This window comes from Sorex araneus, chromosome 3 (genome assembly GCF_027595985.1).
Source record: "Sorex araneus isolate mSorAra2 chromosome 3, mSorAra2.pri, whole genome shotgun sequence".
NCBI classification, from domain to species: Eukaryota; Metazoa; Chordata; class Mammalia; order Eulipotyphla; family Soricidae; genus Sorex; species Sorex araneus.
Genome location: NC_073304.1, coordinates 96,618,951 through 96,645,986, shown reverse-complemented (window position 1 = coordinate 96,645,986; position 27,036 = coordinate 96,618,951). Strand labels below are relative to the sequence as shown.

The 27,036-nt window shown below is 45.5% G+C and overlaps 2 protein-coding genes across 3 annotated transcripts in view; both read right to left on the bottom strand.

Moving 5' to 3' along the window:
* Window positions 1–64: 64 nt before the first annotated feature.
* Window positions 65–13,214, bottom strand: FBXO22 (F-box protein 22). The gene is made up of 7 exons (XM_004611759.2): window positions 13,005–13,214; window positions 12,527–12,665; window positions 11,207–11,294; window positions 9,420–9,515; window positions 5,351–5,515; window positions 3,374–3,539; window positions 65–1,147 (listed from the first exon to the last, which is right to left on the bottom strand). Exons 1-7 carry the CDS (start codon window positions 13,127–13,129, stop codon window positions 730–732), a joined length of 1,197 nt encoding a protein of 398 aa, XP_004611816.2. The 5' UTR covers window positions 13,130–13,214; the 3' UTR covers window positions 65–729.
* A 4,633-nt stretch (window positions 13,215–17,847) lies between these two features.
* The window catches only part of UBE2Q2 (ubiquitin conjugating enzyme E2 Q2), a 60,052-nt gene continuing 50,863 nt past the window's right edge, over window positions 17,848–27,036 (bottom strand). For both annotated transcript variants that reach the window (XM_055133329.1, XM_055133330.1), the window contains 4 exons: window positions 25,522–25,570; window positions 25,010–25,105; window positions 19,760–19,826; window positions 17,848–18,271 (listed from right to left, as the gene is read on the bottom strand). In XM_055133329.1, coding sequence (XP_054989304.1) covers window positions 18,240–18,271; window positions 19,760–19,826; window positions 25,010–25,105; window positions 25,522–25,570 — 244 coding nt within the window. In that variant the 3' untranslated portion in view covers window positions 17,848–18,239. The remainder of the gene's footprint in view (window positions 18,272–19,759; window positions 19,827–25,009; window positions 25,106–25,521; window positions 25,571–27,036) is intronic.

The window sequence follows — 27,036 nt, the reverse complement described above, 5'->3', positions numbered from 1 at the left end:
TTGGAATTTCCTAACAGATTCCTTTACTTCATTCTCTCAAAACAAACAGAAAACATGACCTCTGTGAGTGTCCAAGGTGCGTTTTATTGGTGTCAAGCCAGACTGGTGATGTGACTGGTCTGTCAGCTCATGTTACTGAACTACACGGGGAAGAAGAATTTACAGTTTAAGGAAAAAGCCTTTTCCTTATAAAGCAATAAAATACTGATCAGTCTTGGCAATTCATTTGACTAAGCAACTTTAGAGTACTGAAACAAAAATAGTTCTTTCATGTTTTACCAAATGGGTAAAAAGTCGGTAATAATTAAGCTTGTGGAAAAAAAAAAAAGAAGAAACTGGCAAAGTTGCAAAGCGGAGGAGGATTTCTCAGCCGTCTGTCTGTCCCTGCCAGAAAGGGAGAGAAGCCATGATTGTTTACACATCTCCTGATGGGCAGAGGGAATCGCAGGCCGCCCCGGGCTCCAGCCTGGTGCCACAGCAGCTACATAACCCGGCACCCTGGGCCACTGGAACCCACGCGCTCCTCTAGGTCTGCATTACGTACAGTCATCCTTCATCTAATACATTAAAAAGTAACCCCGACATAAATCCTTAGAGGGTCAGAGCTATGAAACACATATGTATAAAGCTATTTTTTTGTTTGAAATACACAGATCCCCAGTTTCTACTTTCTGGAAAAAGCCAGAGCCTGGGTGGCGTGCATCGTGAGAGCCACGTGACAGGGGAGCTTCATTTAGACACCCCCAGATGAATGAGAGCCATTATTGTGGTATAGCTATGAAACAGGTCGTCATCCTTCACCTCATTACATTTCTTCAATGTAAAGTTCCCGGTGACTATGCGATCACAGCCAATTTCTCCGTTTCCAAAGAAGCCAAACAGCGGTACGGTGGGGAAGAACTTCCTGAAGGCGTCGGCCTCCACGTTATCCTTGTCCCGGTAGTACTGGTAGCCCCGGCCCACGCAGGCGATCATGAAGCCGATGGTGTTCTGCTCTGGGATGTTGGCGGCTTTGAGGCGCTGCATGGCAGCCTCCACTGTCTTCTGGTCATTGACGTCCTCGTTGAGAAGCACGGTAGCACTCTGGATTCGGTGGCCGCTAAATGACAGTCCCACAACACCAGTGGCATCGATATCCAGGGGGTTCCTGGGAAGGGAATATAAATTCTGCTACCTGCCTTGCACAGAGCTGCCTGCAGGGGGCGGCAATCAGTCACTGTCCCGCATCTCTAGGTGTGGCCCCTGGCTTCTCTGAACACTGCTCCCAAATAAATAAAATTCAGTTGGGGATAATTTATCAGGAACCTGTAACTTAACTCCAGAAATTTTAGCTTTTGTTTAGGCCATATTATTGGAAAAGAAAAAAGTAATCTCACTGATCCTAGAATTCAGCATTATGTGAAAGTCAAAACCACACTTTTTTTGGGTTTTCGTTGGCTTATTTTTGTCTTTTAAATGTTTCATCCTTACTAAAGCAAATATAAAGGGTCAACAAATTTAGAAAATGTAACTAGTACAGTGGTTTTCAGTCTCTGGTTCAGATATAAAAAAGTTTTTAGAAAAAACAAAAACAGGGGCTGGAACAATAACACAGCGGGTAGGGCGTTTGCCTTGCACTCAGCTGACCCGGATTTGATTCCCAGCATCCCATATGGTCCCCCGAGTACCGCCAGGAGCTGTGCCAGGAGCTGTGTTCCTGAGTGCAGAGCCAGGAGTAACCCCTGAGCATCGCCAGGTGTGACCCAAAAAACAAAACAAAACAAAAAAGTACCCACCAGGGCTGGAGCAATAGCACAGCGAGTAGGGCGTTTGCCTGGCACGTGGCCGACCCGGGTTTGATTCCCAGCATCCCATATGGTCCCCTGAGCACCACCAGGAGTAATTCCTGAGTGCAGAGCCAGGAGTCACCCCTGTGCATCGCCGGGTGTGACCCAAAAAGCAAAAAAAATAAATAAATAAAGTACCCACCAGGGCCTGTGCAAACATGATAGTGGTGGGGCTGGAGTGAGAGCACAGCGGGTAGGGCGTTTGCCTTGCACTCGGCTGACCCGGGTTCAATTCCCAGCATCCCGTATGGTCCCCTGAGCACCGCCAGGAGGAATTTCTGAGTGCAGAGCCAGGAGTAACTCTGGGAATTGCCAGGTATGACCCAAAAAGCTAAAAAAAAAAAAAAAAACATGACAGTGGGTAGGGCGCTTGTATTGCACATTGCCAATCCGGGTTCAATTCCCAGTACCCCATATGATCCCCTGAGCCTGCCAGGAGTGATCCCTGAACACCACCAGGTATGCCCGTAAATAGCTCTGGGGAATGCCTGTGGGAAGAAAAGCAATTAGCTGACAATTCTATCAAGTTTACAACCTGTGGTTCTAGTCTCTCTCCCTTTCTCTCTCTCTCTCTTTCTCTCTGTCCCCCTCCCTTCTCCCGTTCCCTTTTCCCTCCCCTCTTTTTCTCACCCCACTTCTCAGCACACAGGCAAATAACAGCATTGTAAGGAAACATGGGGATGGAGAACCTTCATTTCCCTTTTTTAAAAAAAATTATGTGAATATTTTTGAAAATTATGTGAACATTTTTTGTTCTATAATTAGCTCAAAGTCAAAATACTACACTTTCAAGCAAAATAAAAAGGGAATGGCCAGCAGCACCCCACAAAAAAAGGGGGCAGGGGTGAGGACATAAGCTTCAAGACAAGGTGTACATACTACATATTTTTTTAAAAAAATTTGTTCTTTGGGCGACACCCAGTGGTGCTCAGAACTTACTCCTGGCTCTGCACTCAGGTTTAGCTCCTGGTGGTGCTCAAGGGACCACATGGGATGCTGGAGATGAAACAGGGTCGGCTGCGTGCGAGGCAAGAGCCTGACCTGCTGCACTACCACTCCGGCCCCAGGGTGTGTATTTTTATCTGCGAAAGCAGCGGCTTTAAGAATTAATGCAAACTGCACAAACTCGAAGCTGAAAAAGCCTTGAAAAGATGAAACAGAATTTTCAAAAATGGGCACCATATAATACCAGCAGGCCCTGTGGCTTCTGGAGTGGAGTTGAGGCCCAGGGAACAACTGTCCCCCCTCGAGAGGATGCCACAGCAAATGGCACACTGAATCTCAGTGTCGTTCACTCCGGAGGAGGACGCAGTAGGTGTTCGGGGTCACACAGCACAATGCCATCGCGGGGACGCCTGGGCGATGCTGCTGACCTTCTCAAGGAAGCGTGAGCCCAGCTAAATCCAGGGGAAACTCATGATCCAACCAGAAGGCTCTGTCTACTGCCCAAACGGGAAGAATCACTGACTTGGCGGTGCTGTGCGAACATGACTTTGGGGACTGCAAAGGGACAAGAGCAGCGGCGCAGGTGGAAGGGCAAGACCTACTGTTCAGAGGTCAGTGACACCAGGTTGTCCACCTGGCCTCCGGCCAAGACGACGTTCATGTCGCTGAAGGTGCTGATCACGCGCTGCAGGTAATTGCTGGCTCCCACCCGGCAGCAGTTGTAGCCGAAGACCAGGACCACGCGCAGCTCGGGGTTGTCCAGAAGGCCTGCGGGGAACGGAGGGGCAGCGATCCAGGGCGGTCCTCCCACGGGCAGCGCTCCAGCCCAGAAGTGCTACCACCAGGGGAGCCCCAGGAACTCCCGAGTTGGAAGGCAACACCATGCGGTGTGTGACACAACCGCTTCCTCATCAAGCGGCCGAGACACAAATAAGGAAGCAGACGTGTGGCTGGGAGGCGGCTGGAACACTCTGTCCCCACACGTCCTGCATTTCTTGGGCGAAGCAGGTCACAAGTGGGAACGGTTAAGGAAGCCTGAACCAGACAGTGGGGGAGGCCGGCCGGGAGGGACACAGCCCTGGCCTCGACTCAACGCAGGCCTGGCTCCCAAGGTACCACTGACCCAGCGCAGGAAGCTGGCTCAATGGGGGGAGGGGCGAGCAGGGAGGGGCTGACCCTGCAGGCCTGGGGGAGGGACCTGTGGGTGCCTGAGAGAGGAGCGAGACCGACAAGGACATGCCCACTGCCCACTTCAAAGTTCAGGAACTCGGCTCAGCAGCAGAGAGCCTCTCCCCAGAGAGCAAGCCTAATGCTGGCAGGGCCAACCGGTCCTCAACTAGAAAGCTAGAGGGTAGGACCTGGGCCACTACAAACCAGTCTTCATAGCAGCACCATACCCTCCGTCCCCCAGCACCCACTCCCTCTTCTTTCCAAGAGACCCTATGGGAAACAGCCCCACCCCCCACACACACCACTTTCACCCCTTGGTCAGTTTGTTTTTTCTTTTACATTTGAGGGGGGACTTGCTCAAACCATCTCGATTTGCATACCTGCCATCTTCTGTCCAAATGATCACAAATGTTCCTTTTGCTGAGACATAATTACTTTAAAAAAATTAATTTTTTCGTTTTGGGGTCATACCCAGAGAAGCACAGGGGTTACTCCGGGCTCTGCACTCAGGAATTCCTCCTGGTGGTGCACAGGGCACCATTTGGGATGCTGGGGATCAAACCCAAGTCAGCCACGTGCAAGGCAAACACACATTTCTCATTCCCACTGGGCTCAGGGCCACTGTGAGTAAAGGAGGCTGTCCCAGAGGCTGGTGGGTCTGTGCATCAGGGTTCACCACTGAGCACGCTTTATTCCCACAATCTTTTCTAAGGAGTTAAACCCACATCAGGTGACCTACAGGTGCAGATAAAAACCCTTACCACTGATTCACTGGTCTGACTGCTGTAACAACACTTCTCAGAGCTCAGACATGATGCAATACCTTCACCCTTCAAAGTCACCCCCCTCTGCTATCTCCTCCAGCCACACTTCCTGTCTCAGGCGTCCTGGCACTGCCCAACAGATACCCTTTAATTTACACCTTTCCTGAACAATCACATTCACGGCTAACACCAGCGAGTCTACAATTTTTCGTAGTATTTATTACCATTATTATGCATTACTGACCCCGATTTAATCCCCAAGCATGGTCCCCCATCCCCCCTGAGTCAGCTAGGAATGATTCCTGAGCACAGGGCTAGGAGTCAGCCCTTAAGTACTGCTGGGTGTGGCCCCCACACCAAAAACAAAACAAAACAATACCCCAAAGATAATAAAACATTCAGAGGAAGTCCTTCAAACTTTAGATTAAATACAATCAATCACATTCATTATCAATGGATTACTTATGAAAGATTTCCCCAGCTTGCTCAGGGATTACTCCTGCACTCAGGAATTCCTCCTGGCAGTGCTCAGGGGACCATATGGGATGGTGGGAATTGAACCCGGGTCAGCCGTGTGCAAGGCAAAGGCCCTACCCACTGTGCTATCACTACAGCCCCCCTGAATAGTAGATACCAGGAACTTACCTACTTCCGTGAGCTGATGCCTATCTAATGTTAACTTCTTTGGATCCTTAATAAAGTGGAAGGGCCGTATTTTCACTCCTTCAGTTTGAGGGAACAATAGGGCAAAGCCAGATTCTCCGATTTCTATTTCCTGAGGTCGATTGCTACCTGATCCCATTGGCGTCACTGTTGGGGAAAATCAACAGGTAAAAGCTTCATGAACAGATTCCATACAACTGATGCAACAAAATGATAACTCTGTAAATTATTAGCTTCACCTGGCTAGAAAACTGATTTAGCCATGAAATACACTGCAAGCTAAGGTAATCGGAGTACAGCATTTCAACTTCAACAGTCTTAGGGGCGCAGTGTTCTGATGTCTACAACTTCTTTTCAAATTGTTCCAACAGAAATATTTTTATAAATACAAAATTGCAAGTGTTGCAGTATTTTTCAACGGGGCGAACAGGATGAAGAGTATGAGTGTATATTACACAGGTCTATTATTCTTTCAACTTTTGTCTAGGCTTGAGGTTTTTCTAAATAAAAAGTTGGGGAACAGTAAGTACATAACACAGTAACTCTACCGTCTCCACGAGAAACTCCATCCAGACAAGCCACCCCTGGCCTCCAGGAAGAGCACCCAGCACAGAAGAGCAGGGTGACACCTTCCCCGTGCCCTGCACCATGTAGGTAGCCGAGCCTGGCAGCTCTGCCGACTGCCACGTCCATCAACAGATGCAGTACCCGGTCACACCTGCGTCAGCTTTGGGCAAGCACCACTAAAAGGGATGTGTCCCTCCGCCAACACCACAGTGACTCCCGGGGAGCACCACAGCCCCATCCAAGCTGGCCCTGAAACTGAAGGAACACAAACCTTGGGGAGCACCTCGGACCAACGTGTCGGCACCCCATCCCGCCGTGGGGGCAGCCCACAAGCGGCAGAGAGAAAACCAAGAGGGCCACAGCCAGGCCATCATGGGCGCAGCAACCCACTAATTTGAAGAGACCCATAGGCCTCAGTGTTCACTGCAGTATCAATTTTAACAATCAAGATGTGGCATACGTGTTCATCTTGGAACGTCATTTAGCCTTTTTTTTCTTTAAAATAATGAAATCATGGGGCTGGAGCTATAGCACAGCGGGCAGGGTGTTTGTCTTGCATGCAGCCGACCCGGGTTCGATTCCCAGCATCCTATATGGTCACCCAGCACCGCCAGGAGTAATTCCTGAGTGCAGAGCCAGGAGTGACCCCCGAGCATCGCCGGGTGTGACCCAAAAAGAAAAAAAAAAAATCTTGCCATTTGTGACAAAGTGGATGGAACTTGAAGGAATTAATCTTAAACCAGAAGCAGAAAGACAAATCCAGGATAATTTCCTTTGTATGCTGACTGCAGAACTGAGGTTAGTGGAGAAGAAAAGAGGTGGAAAGCAAACGTGATGGAAGGTAAAAGTGGTACGGGGACAGCCTGCGGGGGGGAAAAGTGTGAACTTAAACTCCTAAGACAGTGTTAGAAACCAACTGTTACCTCAATTAAAAAAACTTATTTGTAGTTGAGTAACTAAAGTTATACCGTAACTGCTTGTGGGGAGACATAAAGATTCACTATGCCCTTGGCAAAGGTTTCCTAAAGAACATGACCTTAACCATGAAAGAAAACAAAAGCTGGACTCAAAGTAAACTTTCTGCTTTTCAAAAGACACCTTTTGAAGAAAATGGAAATCCAATGGGCCACACCCAGAAGCACTCAGGGTTTATTCCAGGCTCTGCTAGGGGATCACTCCTGACCGTCTCCAGGGGGTTGGAGAGACAAAGGGGCAGTGCACACACCCAGCCCGTGTGAGGTCCTAGGTTTGATCACCGGCACCACAGGGCGTGGGAAGGGGAAGGTGGGGGAGGATAGGGGAGGCTAAGGTGGGGAACGCAAGAGATTGGGAGAAAACAACACAAAACCTGAGGAAGGCCTTGTGTCAGAATAAACAACTCCTCCAACCCATTAAACACCCAAATAACCCACATTTTTTGAAAAAAATCAGGGGCTGGAGTGATAGTACAGCAGGTAGGATGTTTTGCTTTGCATGTGGCTGATCCTGGTTCAATTCCCAGCATCCCATATGGTCCCCGAGCACCGAGCCAGGAGTAATTCCTGAGTGCAGAGCTAGGAGTAACCCTGAACATCGCCAGTGTGACCCAAAAAGAAAAAAAATCAGCCATGAATACCTCAAAGAAGCAGATATGCAAACAGTGGAAAGGGTGCACAATCAAGACTTACTCTTTTTTAAAAAGGGGGGGGGCAGAGAGATAGGATAGCATCGGGCATTTGCCTTGCACACAATCAACCCAGGTTTGATCCCTGGCACCCCATATAGTCCCCCGAGACTGTCAGGAGTGATCCCCGAGCAGAGCCAGGAATAATCCCAGAGCACTTCTGGGTGTGGTCCAAAAAAAAAGAAACTAATGAAGGGAACCAAAAGGTGCAAACTATCAAAGCCATGACTATTTCTAGATAGCCAGAATTTCCTTTGACCACTCAGGAAAATTCAAAAGTTCAGACAACCTTGATCACTGTTACTTTTTATATTCTAACTGGTGACGGGGAGAGAGGCAGCTATTCAGGAGGAAGGAGTGGAAGGGATGGGCCGAGGCAGCCCCATCAAGCAGGCCTTGGAATCGTCTGAACCATCGGCACAAACTCACCTTCAGACCAAGTCCCTCGTGAAGACTAAAACTGCCGGGCGGGACACAGCAGAGCTCCCCCTTGCCCTTCGCTTCCTGCTGTCTCTATTCCAAACATTCCACACATGGTAACCCATTTAATGCCACCACCTTCCTAGGAAGGCACTACTGTCGGTCAATCACGCCCACTTCCGGATTGGGAGAAAGAGGCCCCGTGACTTGCCCAAAGCCACAGATACTATGCAACACTGCTGGGATTTTAGCCAGATGTTGGCATCACTGCATCCTGACTGCCTCAACAGAATCTCTCCCATGCTAGCTCTACAAAAGGACCACAAATATTAAAAACAGGACCAGGTGTGGGCGGCAGAGAGAGTGGAGGAGGTGAGTGGCTTCCCTGGTCTAAGGCCCAACCCAGTTCATTTCCCAGCACTGTATACGGTCTTCTGAGCACTTCTAGGAGCAACCCCTTAGCACAGAGCCAGGTGTAGCTCCTGAGCACAACAGTATGGCCCAAGTCCCCTGCCCCAACCCCTTAAGAAAGAAAGGGGACTGGGGATGTGGTTTATGGTAAAGCAATGTCATTATATGCAGGGCAGCTGAGGTCAATCCCTGCACTTGCAAAAAATAAAGATTAGGGGCTGGAGCAATAGCACAGCGGGTAGGGCATTTGCCTTGCACGTGGCTGACCGGGTTCGACTTCCAGCATCCCATATGTTCCCCCAAGCACTGCCAGGAGTAATTCCTGAGTGCATGAGCCAGGAGTAACCCCTGTGCATTGCCAGATGTGACCCAAAAAAGAAAAAAAAAAATTCACTAGCAGCAATGCAGCTCTCAAGTGCAAAACAGGATAGCGCTTCATGCTGTAAACTTCAAATAGAAGTGGACTAAAGCAGAGAGAGAGGTTTCCAAATGAAGGTGAGTTTCATCCCAGTCCTGCCCCCACCCAGACCATCACTGCCAGGGCTGGACAGTGTCCGATAGTGCTTTCTAACTCGGAGAGGCAGAGTGCAATCTTTGTCCTCTTCTGAATGAGCACTTTCTAGCATGCCAGGCGTTGTGTTTGACTTCGCTAAAGGGCCCTGAGACTTGGAGCAGTAGGCACCATCACCTTAGCACTGTTAGCGGGAAGCAAATATACCACAGCAACTATGACAATTACACATAGGATATATACAAGTAGAGCTGGGGAAACGGCCGGAAGGGCTGGAGGGAGTTCAGACTTTTGCACTGACAGTCCTGGCTTCAATTCCCACTACTGCATGGTCACCCAAATACTGTGCCCGGCGGTAACCTTCACCCCTTCAAAAAACACACGTTTTTAATTTGCTTTTCAATGACAAGTAATTCACCCGTCTCTAAGATGCCAAGTAATTCAAGGCAGGAAATCATCATGTTGGCATTTACTCTCACCTACGATTCCTGGGGTCACGATTCCAAGCACCTGGCATTGCTTCGGAAATAGTTTCTCAAGGGCAAATGCTGTTTCCATAGTAGTTCTTTTCCTTGCTGTAATAACACAGTAGTGGAATCATTAAACGTCATCCATCTGTCATTTAATGCCACCCACATTACAAATCTGATGTGAAAAAAAGTACTGAATAAATAGTACTAAATAAAAGTACTGAATAAAGTTTTCTTCTTATGGAAGAACCACTTAAAAACTGTGATGGAGTGATAGCACAGCGGGGAGGGCATTTGCCTTGCACTCGGCTAACCCGGGTTCGATTCCCAGCATCCCATATGGTCCCCTGAACACCGCCAGGGGTAATTCCTGAGTGCTAAGCCAGGAGTAACCCCTGTGCATCACCGGGTGTGACCCAAAAAGAAAAAAAAATTGTGATGAAAACATTTCCCCCAAGTCCTGCTTTGTTGTTTAAATTCTAAATCTGATCTTCAGCATCACCACAGTTTGCTTTTCCAGTTGTTTCATACGCTGCTCTTACCCCCAAGTGACATCAAATTAGCAGAAGTTTACACTTACTATCCTGTCTTTTATCAGTATGACATTTGTTTTGGTTTGGGGGCCACACCCAGGGTGCTCAGGCCTTGCCCTTGGCTCTGTGCCCAGGGATCATGCCTGGCAGTGCTCAGGGCATCATGTGTGGTGCTAGAGTTCAAACCCAGGCCAGGTGTGTGCAAGGCAAGTATACACTATACTATCTCTCTGGCCCAGTCTGATGACTTTTTTTGACTGTGTAAGTGGCCAAATCAGATGATGCCAAGTCTAACTCCAGGTTACACTGTGCTACCCTGGGATACTCAGTTTCTCTTCTAGGCAAAAGAATACACAATGTATCTCCAGGTAAGAGCGGTGAATCCCTATCACCCAACACAGTGCAAATTAAATATCAGAGTTTTAAAAGTCTACTACTATTAGAGAGGCCAGAGCAATAGCACAGTGGGTAGGGAGCTTGCCTTGTATGCGGCCAACCCAGGTTCAATCCCCAGCATCCCATATGGTTCTGACACCACCAGGAGTGATCCGTAGGTGCAGAGCCAGGAGTCAAGCATAGCCAAGTATTCTCCCTGCCCCACCACCGACCCCAAAGAAAATCTATTATAACAGTAATAATATCCAAGGACCAGAGAGAGAACACAGCGGGTAAGAAACTTGCCTTGCAAGTCACTAACCAGGTTTGATCCCCAACACCCCGAACGGTTCCTGGGGTGCCACTAGGAGTAAACCCTGAGCACAGGCAGGTGTAACAAAATAACAGCATCCTTAGTAATAAGATGGGGACGATATCTTATTTTTTAGACAGAGAAGAGCATCTGTCTAAAAAATTGCTTTCAACTTACTATGAAGTTTGGAAATATTCATTGAAGCAAAAAAGGCTCCTTGGAGACCATCTATTCATGCATTCCCTGAGAACGGGCCCAGAGCCTCAGCTCTGTAACTCTGGATTAAGACAAAATTTAACTCCATGCAGAAGGCACAGGAGAGTCATAGACATAGCCCAGGGTTGGGGGCACAGGCCTCGCATGAACCTGATATCCCCAGCCCACGACCTTCAGCATCACTTGCTCCTGATGCCACTGGGTCAGCCCTGGTGGTCCCTGAGCAACACCACACCCCCAGGCTCAAGCCCTAGACTGTCAGCCCAGGCCCCTGGGCACCCCTTGGAAGGAATCACCCACAACAACAATAAGAAAAGGCACAGAAAAAAAAAATTTTTTTTAATTCTTTTGATATTCACCTCTCTTGTGACCACGACATTCTTCCAGACTAATGAAGGTCTCTGAATCTGCCATGTAAAGAACTGTCCGTGGTAAGATGCGAACATTCTACGGAGAAAAAATATAGGACCAGGGTCGGCTGTGTACAAAGCAAACAACCTAACCCCTATACTATCTCTCCACACACATACTCACCCATTATTTCTTCAAATGAAACTCATTCCAGACTGATTCCAGTAATTCAAAGTACCTTATCAGATTCTTACTACTAGGGCTGGAGCGATAGTTACAGTGGGCAGGGCATTTGCCTTACATGCAGCCAACCAGGTTTGATCCTCAGCATCCCTTATGGTCCCCTGAGCCCACCAGGAGTGATCCCCATGTGCAGAGCCACGAGTAAGCCTTGAGTACTGCCAGGTATAGCCCAAATTCCACCCTCCACCGTCCAAAAAAAAAAAGGTAAAAAAAAAATCCTTATTACCCCAGTGGAGTACTCTTACCGAAGAAACCAAGAAATGGGAGAGATGGAACCACACATGCCCTCACGGGACAGAGAAGGCCACAAGAGCACAGCATCAGCTCTGTACCAGTCTTGCCCCCAAACAGGATCCGATCTAAGAAACATCAGATCTGGTCAAACAGTCTACAAATTCCTAGCATGTAACTCCCATAGATGACAAGTCCAGGGAGCTTGAGAAACTGGTCCAGATGAAATTAAAGCCACAAGTTTACGCTGAATCTTATTGCTATGAAGGACAGGTCTTCGTGGGACAACAGGCCCAAATCTGCAGAGAACTTGGGGACTGGCTGAGAGAATTACATACGAGATCACTTCCTGACTCAGAAGACTGTACTGTAGTTATAAAGTTGTTTGCACGCAGGCACACTATTAAGGAGTTTTTAAAAATAAACAAACAGGTTGGCGATTTACTCTTAAAATTCCGTTTGTCCCCACTGTCCAGTGAGACGCCACGACATCGCTGTCGCGTGCTGGCAAGAGTTAACACAACTCAAGTCTACTCCCAAGTGCTGCCCTGCCTTTGAAAAGTGGGCACGCAGGTACGACACACAAGAGAGCGTACAGAGAGGGGCTGGAAATACCGGGCTGCAGTGTTGATTCCTGGCTCTCCGGACACAGAGCACGAGAGAAGGTGCTCTTCTCTGCAACCGTGGCAATGCTTGCTTCAAGGGAAGCAAGCCACGGCAGCAAGGTGCAGTATGGAGATACAATTGCGAAGCTCTGGATATTTAAATAACCCCCCCCCACCCGCTTTTTTTTTTTTTTGAGCTCCTGCGGACTTCACCGCGCCCAATGCTAATGGGATCCCCTTCGTACTTGCCTCCAGCTCTTCTGCAAGCACGCGGAGCAAGCAGTGCTTCTCCAGGTGGCCGGCCTCGGCCGAGCCCGCCGAGATCCAGGTCACATTCCGATGGGTCCGCAGCACCCGGCGCACACACTCCCTCCACAAGCGGCACACGCTGGGGTCAAACGCACAAAGGTTGCCGCTAGTTCCCAGCACCTCGCCCGCGCATCTCGGCTCCCCACCCACTTGAGTGCGGCTGCAGAGGACGCGTGCAAGAGCCGAAGTGTCTCGGGGCTGGCGTGGGAGACAGCCTGGGAGGCAGCACCCTCAACGGGGCAATCCTGGACGGGCCCGGGGTTCACTGGGTGCACCAGGGCCGGGGGCGGGAGTGGGATGGGGGGCTGCCCCTCGGGGAAGGGCGTGGGAGCGGGGACTGCGCAGGGTCCCGGGAGGGTCTGCCCACCCCGCCCGGCCCGGCGAGCCCCGGGAAGCTGCCCGCCTCCTCCCTTCTCACCCGGCCACCCGCAGCAAAGCCTTGGCGGGCAGGAAGGCGAGGACACGCTCCACCACCTCCGCTAGGTTACTCAACACGAAGGTGCTCCGTGGGTCTGCGGAGGCGCCGCCGCCCGCCCGCTCCATTTCTCCCCAACCGGCCCGGGCAGGCGGCACCGCGGCTCGCAGGGCGCGGGCTAGGCCGGCCCGATCGCAGCCGGCGCTCACTGAGCAGGCGCGCGCGCCGCTTCCGGCCGGAGGCGGGCCTAAGGCGGGCGCGCCCACGTGACCCCCGGCCCAGCGCCTGTCCCCGGGGCTCGTGCACGGCTTCCAAGTGCGTCCTGATCACCTACCCCGTAGCACGTGGGGGACTCTCACGCAGTCAAAGTCCACTGCTAGAGCCGCTCAGGGCAGTTGCGATGCTGAATTTTTTACTCGTCTGCATCTTTTTTTCTTCAAGAGTTCAAGCAGAGCCCATTTTCTATTTACTGGTCTTTACAGGCCAAGTGCCTGTTACATAAACTAAGTCCAATATTTGGACGGACACTATCTGCTTACAAAAAGCGGGGGGTGGGGGAGTGGGGGGTGCGAGGGGAGGGTTGGGCAGAGGTACACCTGGAAGGGCGCTTGCTTTGTACACGACCGACCTGGATACCTTCAGTCCTCAATACCACATATGGTCCCCTGAATCCTGCCTGGAGTGGTCCCTAAGCAGTGGCAGGAGGAAGCCCTGAGCACCGATGGGTGTGGCCGCCAAACAAATACGGAGAGGGCTCAAAGGGCTCAAATGAAAGCCTTACATGTGGGAGACTGGGTTTAGCTCCCCAACACCTCGAGGGAGTCACCTAGAGCAGTGCACTGCCTAGTGTTGTTCCCCCAAACAAAAATACAACTGTGAGGTGTGGATCAGGCATATGTGCCCGGCCAGGAGTTCAGTCAGGCAGACGCAGGAAGTGAATCTCTACTTCCGCCCTCGCCCTCTGAAATACTGGGTATTGGCCCCTATTAAAAAAAAAATTATTAAAAATCTCAAAGCATTGGAGGCCGGAACGATAGAAGGGAGGTGGGGAGGGCGTTTGCCTTGCACGTGGCTGACACGGGTTTGATCCCCAGCATCCCATATGGTACCCCACCCCCCAGTACCACCAGTAGTGATTCTTGAGTGCAGAGCTAGGAGTAAGCCCTGAGCATTGTCGGGTGAGGGCCAAAAAGGAAAAAAAAAAAATCTCAAAGTATTTAAGTATTATATATGGAAAATGTTGCCTCATTCAATACTTTGTGAATGTGGTTGGCTCGTGTAGTCTTCACATTCTGTGCATGTACAATGGCACAAAACACCCACCATTGCATTGTGAAAGCACACCCCAAATTGTACTAGTCCCAGCCCAGAAACATCAGATTGATCTGAACTATGAAGCCTGGCTAAATCTGGGTCCTCACTGAAATCTTTAAGAATTTTCAGCTTTCCTGTAATTTTGATGCAAAGCTCTGGCTGAAAACCACCTTTTGACCAGACAGGCCTTAGTCAAAGGAATATAAGCACAGCTGACAATGGTACACACCCACCTAACATTTCCTTCCTCCAGCTGGAGTGCCCAGCCCTTGAAAGTTGACTTGATTGGTCTATGGGTTCTCAATGGGTTCCAGAGACTTAAAACAAAGCTCACGGAAGAGAGGGATGCAGAGAGTCTCTTGTCCAAGAGCCTGGCTGTCTTCCCCGGGGCTCCAGCTTCCCTCCCCGCCCTGAGTAGAGCTCCCGCAGCTGAAGTCCTCTGGAGCCTAGCCACAGCCATGCTCAAGGCCCCTCTCCACACGTTCAGATGAGTCTCATGCATGAAGGTACCGGCAGAGGAACCCAGGTGTGTGGGACCTGGGGCTGAGACCTCCAAGCCTGCTCGGATCGGGACTGGGTCTCTTCCGCCCAGATTTCCCATTTAACAGTAGCTAGGCGGTCACACCCAGGGCCTACCCCCAGTGTGTGTAATCCCACCACGGCCATCCAGAGACTTAAAACCAAGCTCCCAGAAGCTTATAGCCTACTTCTCCCTCTGGGAGAACCTGGCAAGCTATGAGAGTTTCCTGCCCACATGGGAGAGCCTCACAAACTCCCCATGGTGTATTCATATGCCAAAACCAGTAACAATGCTGGGTCTCATTCCCCTGACCCAGAAATAGCCTCCAATGCGGCATCATTGGGAAGTACGAGAAAAGAGAGGCTTCTAAAATCTCAGGGCTAGGACAAATGCAGATGTTACTGAGACCCCTCGAGAAATTCAACGACCAATGGGATGGTGGTGATGAGTTCTCAAAGTGAGCAATAAGGCCCTGAGGGCACTGGAATGATCCAGGGATCATAGAAGGCCTTTATGCAAACGACTGGGCACAATGTTCTAAATAGATTTTCTGGTGTGTGTGTGGTGAGGGGGGGGGGGCTCAGTGACCTTTTTTTCCCCTCAGAAAAGAGGGAGGCCAAGTAAATTTGGGAATCTTTGATCTAAAATAGTGGGTCTCAAACATTGACTTATACAACTGCTTTACAAGCTGAAACATTGACAACCCTGTTTATGTGGGTTTTTAATTACCATATGAAAAGTTAAAACACTAAGTCATTTAAAAATAAGTCAATTACACAGTTACAAAATAACATTTTTATTAAAAAAATAACTTTCCCACCCCAAAAGAGTGGCATTCTTTGACATTTTGCAAACCTCTAATTACTGTCTCAACAGAAGACAGCTGGATCTGCTTCTGAATTCAACCTATTTTATCAAATCAGACTCTGAAAACTTCAACATACACTTGTGAGAAGAAAGTGAAAATATCTAACAAATTTTGTATTATGAAAGCAGAGTTGACAAGATCTTAGAGAGTTACCAGAGTACCTCCAAAAACATACGCTGAAAGCCACTGGTCCAAATTAATCATGATTTCATAGGAGTTGTCATTTTAGAACTAGACACAGGTTACAGTTCTAACCAAAGGGAAAGTGAGGGTTGGTACAGTTTACAGGAAATGTCGAGTGGAGGGTGCTTCTAAGATGTCCTCACCTCCTCAGAAGACGCTAGAACACAGGATCAGTATCAACTTCTGGAGTGAGTAAAGTGGCTGCACGTGTAGAAATAAAACCCAACCCAAAGATGAGATCAACAGAAAAATCTCGGAGAAGCAAAGCACAGAGAGTAGTCCTACCTTGCAAACTTACTGTATGTGAGACAAACTGACAATTATTCATAAGGATACTAAGGACATGCAAAGGAGGGAGTAAGTTATCTTAACAGCAAGAGTTTAGGGGCTGCCTTGAAGAAAGTAGCATCTGAACTTGTATTAAAAATGACTGTGGGGGGCGCTGGAGCGATATTACAGCGGGTAGGGTGTTTGCCTTGCACCCGGCCACCCAGGTTAGATCTCAGCATCCCAGATGGTCCCTGAGCACCACCAGGAGTAATTCCTGAGTGAAGAGCCAGGAGTAACCCTGTGCTTCGCCAGGTGTGACCGCCCTCCCCCCCCCCCCAAAAAAAAAAAGGACTATGGGTGAGAGAAAAGGTTGTGGAAAACTTATTATACCTGTCTGAAAATACCACTTCTCTCTTGTTAAAATCAATCTGCTTCTCTTCCCTCAAGCCTCTCCACCTGGTCCCACCATATATAATCCTATTCCAGAAATGCAAAGAGCTTACACACACACACCTACAGTAGTTAATCTCTTATTAGGAGGGAAAAGTGATATTTTGTTCTTTATTCATAAACTTGATGCAAGTTCACAAAATTTACTATACACTGCCAAACAAATCTGCAATTAAAAATAAAATTAAAAAGGACAAAAACATGCCAATTGAGTAGCTGTCAATCTGCTATGCATCAGGGTTATTAAAGAATTCAATAATGTATTCAAGATTTAGCCTTAGGTTTAAGGAACTTTAATGCTTTAAATAATTCTGCCTTGCCACTTGTTATCTGAGGCTGGTAATCAAGATTTTATACAAAGGTAACCAAGTGAACAAGGATGCCAAAAAGGTTTTCTACTGTCCGCTTTACCAAAGTCTGAAAAAGAAATTAAGCACACACTCATGACAAGTCTCTCAGATATGGTCTACAAAGTTAAAAACTGTATCTTAAAGCAAACACGAGAAACATTTTTGAACTTTGTAACTTTCTGTGCAGAAAAAAAATGTGCTTCTGGGTTTCTTTTTAAAAGTGCATAAAATTCGAATTACATTTGAACCAAAGTTGGATATATTTAAAAAAATCTATTATCAACCTTAACAGGACTGATTCAGAAAAAGTAATAAAATGCAGAGTACATTGATTTGAATCAGATTTTATAAAAATTTACATGTGGAGTTCCTATTAGTCTTTCATTATAAAAGCTTATGACTATTGCAAATATTTTAAGAGCTTCCAAATTACATAATTTTTGTATTTAACTATGCAGTTTTTGCTCAAGGAGTCTTTGTGTCAATCACTTCTTAAGTTTATTAGTTTACAAATGATTGCAACATCCCATTAATAAAATGGAAGCATAAAATGACTTAGTATTTTAAGGAACTTCAAGCTTTGTGCTGCAGCTTCTTATAAAGAAATACTGAACCAACAAATAGCAGAGAGTCCGGCAAGACTTTGATGCCCCAGTGAAAATGACTACTTACAAGCCTTAATTGGCTCAGCCTTCACTTTGTCTAAAAAATACAATACAATTTAGAGGGTCTCTTTCAGAAACTAGTCATTTTTTTCAAGTAGCCACACACACACACAAAAAAAGTATAACAATCTAGTGAGTAGAGTTTCCTGTCATTATCTTGGCAATATCATAAAATGATCTTAACTTAACATTTTACTGTAATTTAGAAGACCTTAAACTTTCTAAATCAATATTAATGGATTAAAATTTTATTGGCTCTAATGAACATATTGCGATTCCTGGGAACACATGGGCTCAATACAGGAAAGTCACCCTCCAGTCACAATTGCCTGCTTAACAGAACTCCCTTTCAAGGAAACAGGTGATAAATAATGACCAATATGTGTTTTTAACCAGTAAAAAGACTGAAGACCCCTACTGCTCAGTCCAGGATATCTAAAGTGAGCAAAAGTAAAAGGCTTTAACTTATCCTCGATGTCAGTTGACTGATTATCCACTAAAATATCTATTAGCTAACATCTTCGGTACTGCTGTTACAGGAGCACTCAAAGCTTGTGTCTGCAGGATGGAAAAGTTTTCTTTAAAGCAACATTAGTCCAAACAGGAAACTCAACGCAATTAGCCATCTTCCTTTGGAGGAGTGTACCAACCTGAAACAGAATTGGGTGAAGTGGTTAAAACATTCGATATCTCAAACCAGTGAGAGGATAGGGCTAAATTTTACTAAGCTCAGTGGACTTCTCTACTCGTACTTTTCATGTTTCAACCTTACACTTGGGTTAAAAATGGAATTTTGGTATCATATTGTTTCTCATAGTTCTTTGCTTCTACTTGAGTTTCTAGTAAAAAGTTAACTATATCAATGGCATTCTAAATAAAGATGACAGTGAATGAATATCATGCTAATTTTAGAGATGAAAAAACTGAGGCTCAGAAGCAATCAATATAACTGTTTCAGTCCACAGATCTAGCAAGTAACACATATGCCACTCAGAAATAAGAGTTCTTTTTTTTGGCTTTTTTGGGTCACACCGGAGATGCTTACTCCTGACTCTAAACTCAGGAATTACTCCTGGTGGTGCTCGGGGGGACCATATGGGATGCTGGGAATCGAACCCGGGTTGACCCCGTGCAAGGCAAATGCCCTATCTGCTGTGCTATCGCTCCAACCCCATTAGAGTTCTTATTCTACATCTACTTGTTTACCCTCATGATTGGAGACAAAATAAATAAAATGATAGCAATAGCACAGCAGGTAGGGCATTTTGCCTTGCTTGCAGCCGACCCGGGTTCAATTCCTCCGTCCCTCTCAAAGAGCCCGGCAAGCTACTGATAGTATTCCGCCTGCACGGTAAAGCCTGGCAAGCTACCTGTGGTGTATTTGATATGCCAAAAACAGTAACAAGTCTCACAATGGAGACATTACTGGTACCTGCTCGAGCTAATCGATGAGCAACGGAATGACAGTGACAGTAATACACTGTAAATATAAACAAAATTTAAAAGACAATAAAGTTTAGATATTTTAACAGATAGTACAGTGAGCAGGGCACTCGCCTTACACACTGCTGACCTGGGGTTGATCCTTACCGCCCCTGGTACCCTGAACCGCTTTTCCAGGAATGATCTGAGTAAGGAGCCAGCAGTAAGCCCTGAGCCCTGTCAGGGGTGACCAAAAACACCACCCCCACCACCTCCAAAATTTTACTATTCAAATACTTTTTAATGCATACTTAACTAAGGGTAATTTTTACTTGAGTAGGGAAGTGTGTAAGAGTTAAAAGCATTTAACCTATTTCTCAAAAACAGCTAGTCACAATTCAGATTACATTATCACAGTTATATGGAGAATTCCAACTGTACAGCTAGCTGCTTTTAACTCAATTCCCACTAAGCTCACATTTATCAAATAAATAAAGGTGATTCATTCACAAATCTATTCTAGACTGACTGATTCTCAAAGAATCTGGGAGCTTTGAAGGAAACACAGTATATGTATCCTCAAATGTTTTCATTGTGGTCAGAGTAATTTTTTTCCCACAAGAGATTAGTGCAAATAGAAAAAAATTAAAACAGATTAGATATCAGTAGCACATTATATGAAAGATGAAAAAATATACTTATTGAATTAAACATACCATTTTTCTCGTGTATCTGTACAATGGAATTATAAGATTGCTGAGCTCTTGCTAGGTTATATTGATTCTGAAAGAGAAATATATGTTTAAAGTCTAAACTATGCAAATAAAAATTATAATCTCTGGAGGCATCAAAAGAGACATGAAATTGAGTTACATTCCCATTTCTGAAAGAATTTTAACTTCATATCCTAATTTTCAAGTTCACACCATTCTTCCACTTTAGAACAAAGCAAAATTTGCATTTCAGTAAAAGTCTGGGGTCAAAGTGATAATACAGCAAGTAGAGCATTTGCCTTGCACACGGCCTACTTGGATTCGATCCCTGGCATCCCATACGGTCGTCAAAGCACTGCCAGGAGTAATCCTTGAGCACCTCTGGGTATGGCCCCAACAACAACAAAAAAATCTGTTTCAAAGTTAGTTTTCGTAAGTCCTCCTGACACTAGACAAGTACAACATTAAACTTAAAGTGCCTTAAAGATCTTTTCCAAAATAATAAATCAAGTACATTATTTGATGTGAACAGATTGCAAACTCACTTCCCCAAACTTCTTTTTTTTTTTTAATTTATTTATTTTTAATTAGAGTATCACCGTGAGGGTACAGTTACAGATTTATACACTTTTGTGCTTATACTTCCCTCATACAAAGTTTGGGAACCCATTCCTTCACCAGTGCCCATTCTCCACCACCCGTAAACCCAGTGTCCCTCCCACCCTCCCCAATCCCATCTCCCCCCCACCCCACCCTGCCACTGTGGCAAGGCATTCCCTTCTGTTTTCTCTCTCTAATTAGCTATTGTGGTTTGCAATAAAGGTGTTGAGTGGCCGCTGTGCTCAGTCTCTAGCCCTCATTCAGCCCGCAACTCCCTTCCCCCACATGGCCTTCGACTACAATGTAGTTGGTGATCGCTTCTCTGAGTTGACCTTTCCCCGGAACGTGAGGCCAGCCTCGAAGCCATGGAGTCAACCTCCTGGTACTTATTTCTATAGTTCTTGACTTCCCCAAACTTCTAATATACAAACTTCAAAATTAAAACACTGAGGACTACACATGTTACTATGAATTAAAAATCTAAAACTATGACCCATATCATGAAGAATCCCTTTTAAGGAGCCAAGTTTAGGATTAATTTTGTTCCCAACTGTATAACTGGCCTACATATATCTTAACTTTCAATTAATATATCATGAGTACATGCCATAGTAGGATTGTGCCATAGAATAAAGTCACAAAAAAAACAAAAACTGTGAGAACTTTGTAACTGGCCTCCAAGCACCAAGTTTCTCTACCCTCATCCATCTTCCTTTCTCCCATGTTAGCTACTATTAACAATTACTTTTATGGTTTGAAATTTATAGATTTAATTTCCAAATTTATGTCGATTTTTAAAATTTTTTTCATTATTGTCATTAGTGTTAATTGCTTTGTATTCAAATTCTATTATGTATTTTTAGTTGACTTTATTATTACTTGCATTTATTATATATCACCCCCACCCCCGACTTCATATAAACTTGATAAAGATAACATCAAATTACTGGCTACAGATACTCTTACCTGTCTATTACACCAAGCTTGTTCACTGATTAGTCAAATTTTTGACACACCTGTTTAACTTAATACACTGAAATTTCCCACTGTGGCCTGAGAGAACCTTTCTGCATGCAAGAGACCCAGGTTGTAGCTATGGTCCTTCAAGTACCACAAGGAGTAAACCCTGAGCACAGCCTATTGTAAGCACAAAACAAAACAACAACAACAAAATAGGGGCCAGTGAGATGGTATGAGAGAGTTAATAATTAAGGCACATACCTTGCATGTGACTAATCCTGTTCAAACCCCTGGTCCCACATGATGCCTGAGAATCACAGAGTACAGCCCTGGAAGCCCCCAGACACTATGGCAGCAGCCTGGATAAGCCCCAGACCTACAGGGCCTGAGAGACTCTGCACATTCAAGCCCTTAATTAAACCAGCAGAGTCCAACTGGTTGAAGATTGCCAGGAGGGTCACCTGAGGCTCCTGAGCACTGTTTGAGAGACCTTCACTCCCCCAAAAGTTCAATAGTTAAAAAAATTAGTAAGATAGGGGCTGGAGCGATAGCACAGCGGGTAGGGCGTTTGCCTTGCACGCGGCCGACCCGGGTTCGAATCCCAGCATCCCATATGGTCCCCTGAGCACGGCCAGGGGTGATTCCTGAGTGCAGAGCCAGGAGTAACCCCTGTGCATTGCCAGGTGTGACCCAAAAAGCAAAAAAAAAAAAAAAAAAATTAGTAAGATATAACAGCCAATAAGCCCAGAAAAGTGTATGGCTCTGGGCGCCTGCCTCCTACGTAAATGGCCACACGGTCCAATCCCCAGGGTTCCACAGGAGACAAGCACAGTCCTGTCAGTGCTACTGCTTATAATTCCTAGCAGCACAATCTCCAGCCACACTACAGTCAGATAGGTGTGTGTGAGAACCACAAGGAAAACAGCAACAACAAAAGAGCTGTAAATTCTAACAAGCATAACAACTAGAAAGCTGGGAGCACCACCACAATCCTGAGCACACACCTCTTGCAAGAACAGATGAGCACGTGTGCAAGCATGCAAGAGGTACAGGCTGGTATGTGGACACCGATACCTGCTGTGCGGTACTGGCCCCATCCCCCCCAAACACCATAGTGAAATGTGTGCGCAACCCCAATCACAGCAACATTAACAAAAAACAAAGGGAATAAAGGGAAGAAACAGAATCAAAATAATCAAAGTAAAATTGGGGGAGGGGGACAGAGCAATAGTACAGTGGGCAGGGCACTTGCCCTGCACACAGCTGACCAGGTTCAATTCCCGGTACCACATACAGTCCCCCCCAAGTACACCAGGAGTGATATCTGAGCCCAGAGCCAGGAGTAAGCCCTGAACACCACCAGACATGGTCCCAAAACAAAACAAAAACAACAAAACTGAGGCCACTTGCTATCTGAGCTAACAAGCAGAGGAAGTGCTTGCCTTGCATGCAGCTTATCTGGGTTCAATCCTTGGCACCCCATAAGATCCTGTGAGCCCCACCGGAGTGACCCTTGAGAGCAGAGACAGGAGTTAGTCCTGAGCATAACTAGGTGTGGTCCCTCCAAAAAATATTAGAATAAAACCAAAACTCCCCCTCTATCATATGAATTTGTCATTTCTCCTCGTGTTCTCATGAGTATTCTAGTCTGTATATTGAGACTATTTTAATAGGTACATGAGAAAAAATATTCTATCCTCCTGGGTAGCTGAGATTTTTGCCATTACATAGTCACTTTCCAAGTAAATTCCAAAATCCTATTTAAGATCTTAAAAATAATTTATTTAGAAGTCAGAGAAATATAGTACAGTGGGTAAAGCCCTTGGCGAACCCAAGTTCAATCCCTGGCACTACCTATGGTCCTTGGAACCTCGCCAGGAGTGACCCTGAGTGCAAAGACAAAGGTAACCATTGAAAATTTTCACCTTCTGAGTAAGGGATATAGCTCAAAAGGAGAAGATATGCCTCTCACGTATAAGGCCCCAAGTTTGATCCCCAGCACCAAAATAGGGGAAGTCACCTTATGGTGAACAAATTACTTGGGTACCTGACTTAGCAATCTATGTAAAAAAGAGAAAGGGGGGGAGCACTTATTTACTTGCTACAAAAACTACAAATCATGGGGCCAGAGAGACAGTAGAGAGGTTAGGGTCCCATCCTACCATTGATTCCTAGCACTCCCTGAAGCACCTTCTAGAGCGATTCCTGAATACAGAGTTAGGACTAAATTCTAAGCATAGATGGCATAGATGGGAGTGTCCCCAAAGACCCCCCCAAAAAATAGGAAACAGAAAAAGAAAATTAGAAAGTATTGGGTTGCTTTATTTAAAACATTTAAAACATCTGAAACCTGGGGCAGGGATCCATGGAGAGGAGTCCGATTCTGTGCACCAAATGGTCCCCAGAGTACATCATGATGAACCCTGGTGGCTCCCAGCTCCCAGACACAGCATTGCTAGGCACTGAAACTTCTAGTCTATTTGACTAAGATCACCAGAAGTTGCCCCCAGACCTCTGGGCAAAGCTTGGGAGGCCCAAACACTACAGCAAAATGAACTGTCTAAAATACAGATGGACGCTGTTAAGGAATGGTGATTAGATATAAGGGGTGGAGTGGTAGCACAGCAGGTAGGGCATTTGCCATGCATATGGCTGACCTGGGTTCAATTCCTCCGTCCCTCTCGGAGAGCCTGGCAAGCTAACAAGAGTATCCTGCCCACATGGGCAGAGCCTAGCAAGCTAACCGTGGCATATTCGATATGCCAAAAACAGTAACAAGTCTCACAATGGAGACATTACTGGTGCCCGCTCAAGCAAATCAATGAGCAACGAATGACAGTGATACAGTGCTACAGTGATTAGATATAAATCATTCACTAATATTCAGGACTTACTTCTTCATTGTGCCAACTACACTCAACACTGCTTAGGGGATAGTGGGATAAGGGACGGAAGGACACACACACACACCATAGCAATATAGTTATACACACACACACACCCCAAATTCATACAGAAATTCAGAACATCCACTTTGTAAACAATATAAGATCAAGATGTGGCTGACCTGGGTTCAATCCCCAGCACCTCTCATGGTCCCATGAGACTCCCTGAGTGCAGAGCCAGAAGTAAGCCCTGAGCAATGCCAGGTGTGCCCCCACTCCCCAACCTCAAACAAAATATATATGGTCAAGAAATTTCTATTGCAAGTATTTTTAAAAAAATACTAACTTCAGAGCACATGTTTGGTCTATATAGGTATTTAAAGGGAGCTACAACTAGTCATGGAAAGGCACTTCTGACATAGTGAATAAAGAATAAACTCATTGGTTAAGAGCACAGACATATGCTAGATGTCCAATTGCAGTCCTCCCTTTGTTACCTATGACCTTTGACCAATTACCTAATTGTTCAGTTTCCTCCCTACAAAATGAGAACAAGAATAATAGTACTTTTAGGTTAGTAAAAGGATTATAAGAATTAATACAAATAAAAAGCTTAGATCTGATCTGATCCTAGCATATAAATGCTTGCTGGAGTGAATGAAAAAAGTACATATAACCTTTGACTTATTGGTATATATACCCCCCCAATTTTTTTTAATTAGACATGTTGATCTATAGTGTATGTACCAAAGATCACAAATTAACAGAAAACATCTTATAGCTTATGTGACATTTTAAATAAAAGTACCTTGTTTGCACCAAACTGCACTCTGGCTTTGCCTTTAACTAAGGTGGCATTGATTTGCATGATGACCGATTCTATTGAGTAGGCACTGCTCCAGCCCTACAGGAAGGAGAAAACACTTCTCTAAAACACAGTGGTACTTCTTCTGTCCACTTAGGAAAACTAAACAAAGTGTCAATATCACAACTCTACAGTAACAAATCTATGTTAAGAAACTTGCAGTTGAGAGAATTAATTTAGACCATTTCCAAAAGTCTTGCAAACAACAAATCTACATTCTAAAATGCCAAGCATGAGCAAATTAAACATACATCACTCTTAATGCCTGTCCTCACACAGGTAAACCACAGAGTGCAATGTCATTTAACACTTAGTCTTATAGTTTTTTTCATTATTAAAAGTGGGTGCCATTTAAAAAGAACTAAAATATGTGTAGACACTATTTATCAGAATTTTCCACTCAGGTTCTGTTTACAGAATCAACACACTAGAGTACAGCATAAGAAAATAATCACCTGTTTTGTGAGAAGTTCCATACACAATGCTCCACCACCCAATACATACCTTAAAAAGAAAAAAATAAAATCATCCAGATCACTGTATTTCTTCTTATTCAATTTTTAAAGTACCACTATCAAGAGTGTATGCATCCAAGCAAATATTAGAACATGCAAAACTGTCAGTATTCAAAGACTACAGATACTTCATGTTTAATGCCAATGCTCTAAGACAACTGGAAGAGGGGTGGGTCTCTCAAGTTCAAGATCACCCTGCTGGTGCTTGGGAGACCATACAGTGTGAGGAATCAAATCTGGGACCTTCTTATGACAAACAGATGTCCCTCTGAGTCATCTCCCAGGCCCTAGCCATGATTTTTTAAATTACAGCTCTTAGGAACATAGTATGTTAAGTCTTTAAAGGTAAAAGCGGAGCTTAGCCCCTGACAGTTCGGGGACTGGAGGCATTCTACTTAATTAGACCTTGTTCTACTCTTATGTTATACAACCAAGAGTTTGCAGGCAATAGTATCAATTTTACCCTATTTGTGATAATGAACACTTGTGTGGTAATTCTGGAATTTCAATTACTTTTTATTTGTTCTGATTTGGTGTTTGGTTTGGGGACATATCCAGCAGTACTCAGGGCTTATTCCTGGTTCTGGCCTCAGGAATTATTCCTGTAGACTTGGGGGATCATGTGGGATGCTGTGAATCAAACCTCGGTTGGTCATATGCAAGGCAAGCACCCTACCTGCTGTACTATTACTCCAACACAGAAATTTAAATTTGTGTATATATATGTATATGTATGTATATGTGTATATATATATACATACACACACACACATATACAAACAACATCCTAAAACAGGTTGATCATCCACAAAAAAAAAAAAAAGTCACAATCCAAGATCAAAGAAATAGTACAGGGGTTAAGGCACTTGCATTGCATCCTGATGACCCTGGTTTGAATCCCAGTAGTATAATTTGTCTTCTGGTCACCACCAGGGGTCACCCACTCCTGAGCACAGAGCCAGAAGTGGAACAGCTGGGTGTGGTTCACAAGCCCCCCCCCCCCCCCAAATATACTAAAACAAAACTCAAAAGTCAACATACTTTCTTCAGGTAAATAGGCCATGGAATTCTAAAAACAGATGCAAAAGTAGGGTAAAAGCTAAGGTGTGGCCCTAAAAAGCAAAAAAAAAAAAAAAAAAACCTGGTGTGTGGGGAGAGGCATTACTTTTTAGTATTTGTAGATGGGTTTTTAAAAATGTGATGCACTATAATTTGCAAATACAGGTAATGACAGGGTTTCATGCACAAAATGTTCCAATATTACCCTATTCTACTAGAGTGAGCTCCAAAAACCCTTTTCCACCCCCACTATGATTAGCTCAGTTCTAGAGACCAGTTCTCAGTAAAACCAGGCTGTGAGGAATATTTACTGAATACAGACAGTTACATACCACACTAGAAGTAGAATTAACTTCTTTGTTAATGAAAATAACAAAGGATGACTGGAGTGCAAGT

Coding starts and splice junctions, on each gene's coding strand:
- FBXO22 (XM_004611759.2), bottom strand. CDS start 13,129: ATGGAGCGGGCGGGCGGCGGCGCCTCCGCAGACCCACGGAGCACCTTC. Junction 9,516..11,206: donor ATGTCGTGGTCACAAGAGAG/GTGAATATCAAA, acceptor GTGTTATTACAG/CAAGGAAAAGAACTACTATG. Junction 1,148..3,373: donor GTGTCACTGACCTCTGAACA/GTAGGTCTTGCC, acceptor TTCCCTTCCCAG/GAACCCCCTGGATATCGATG.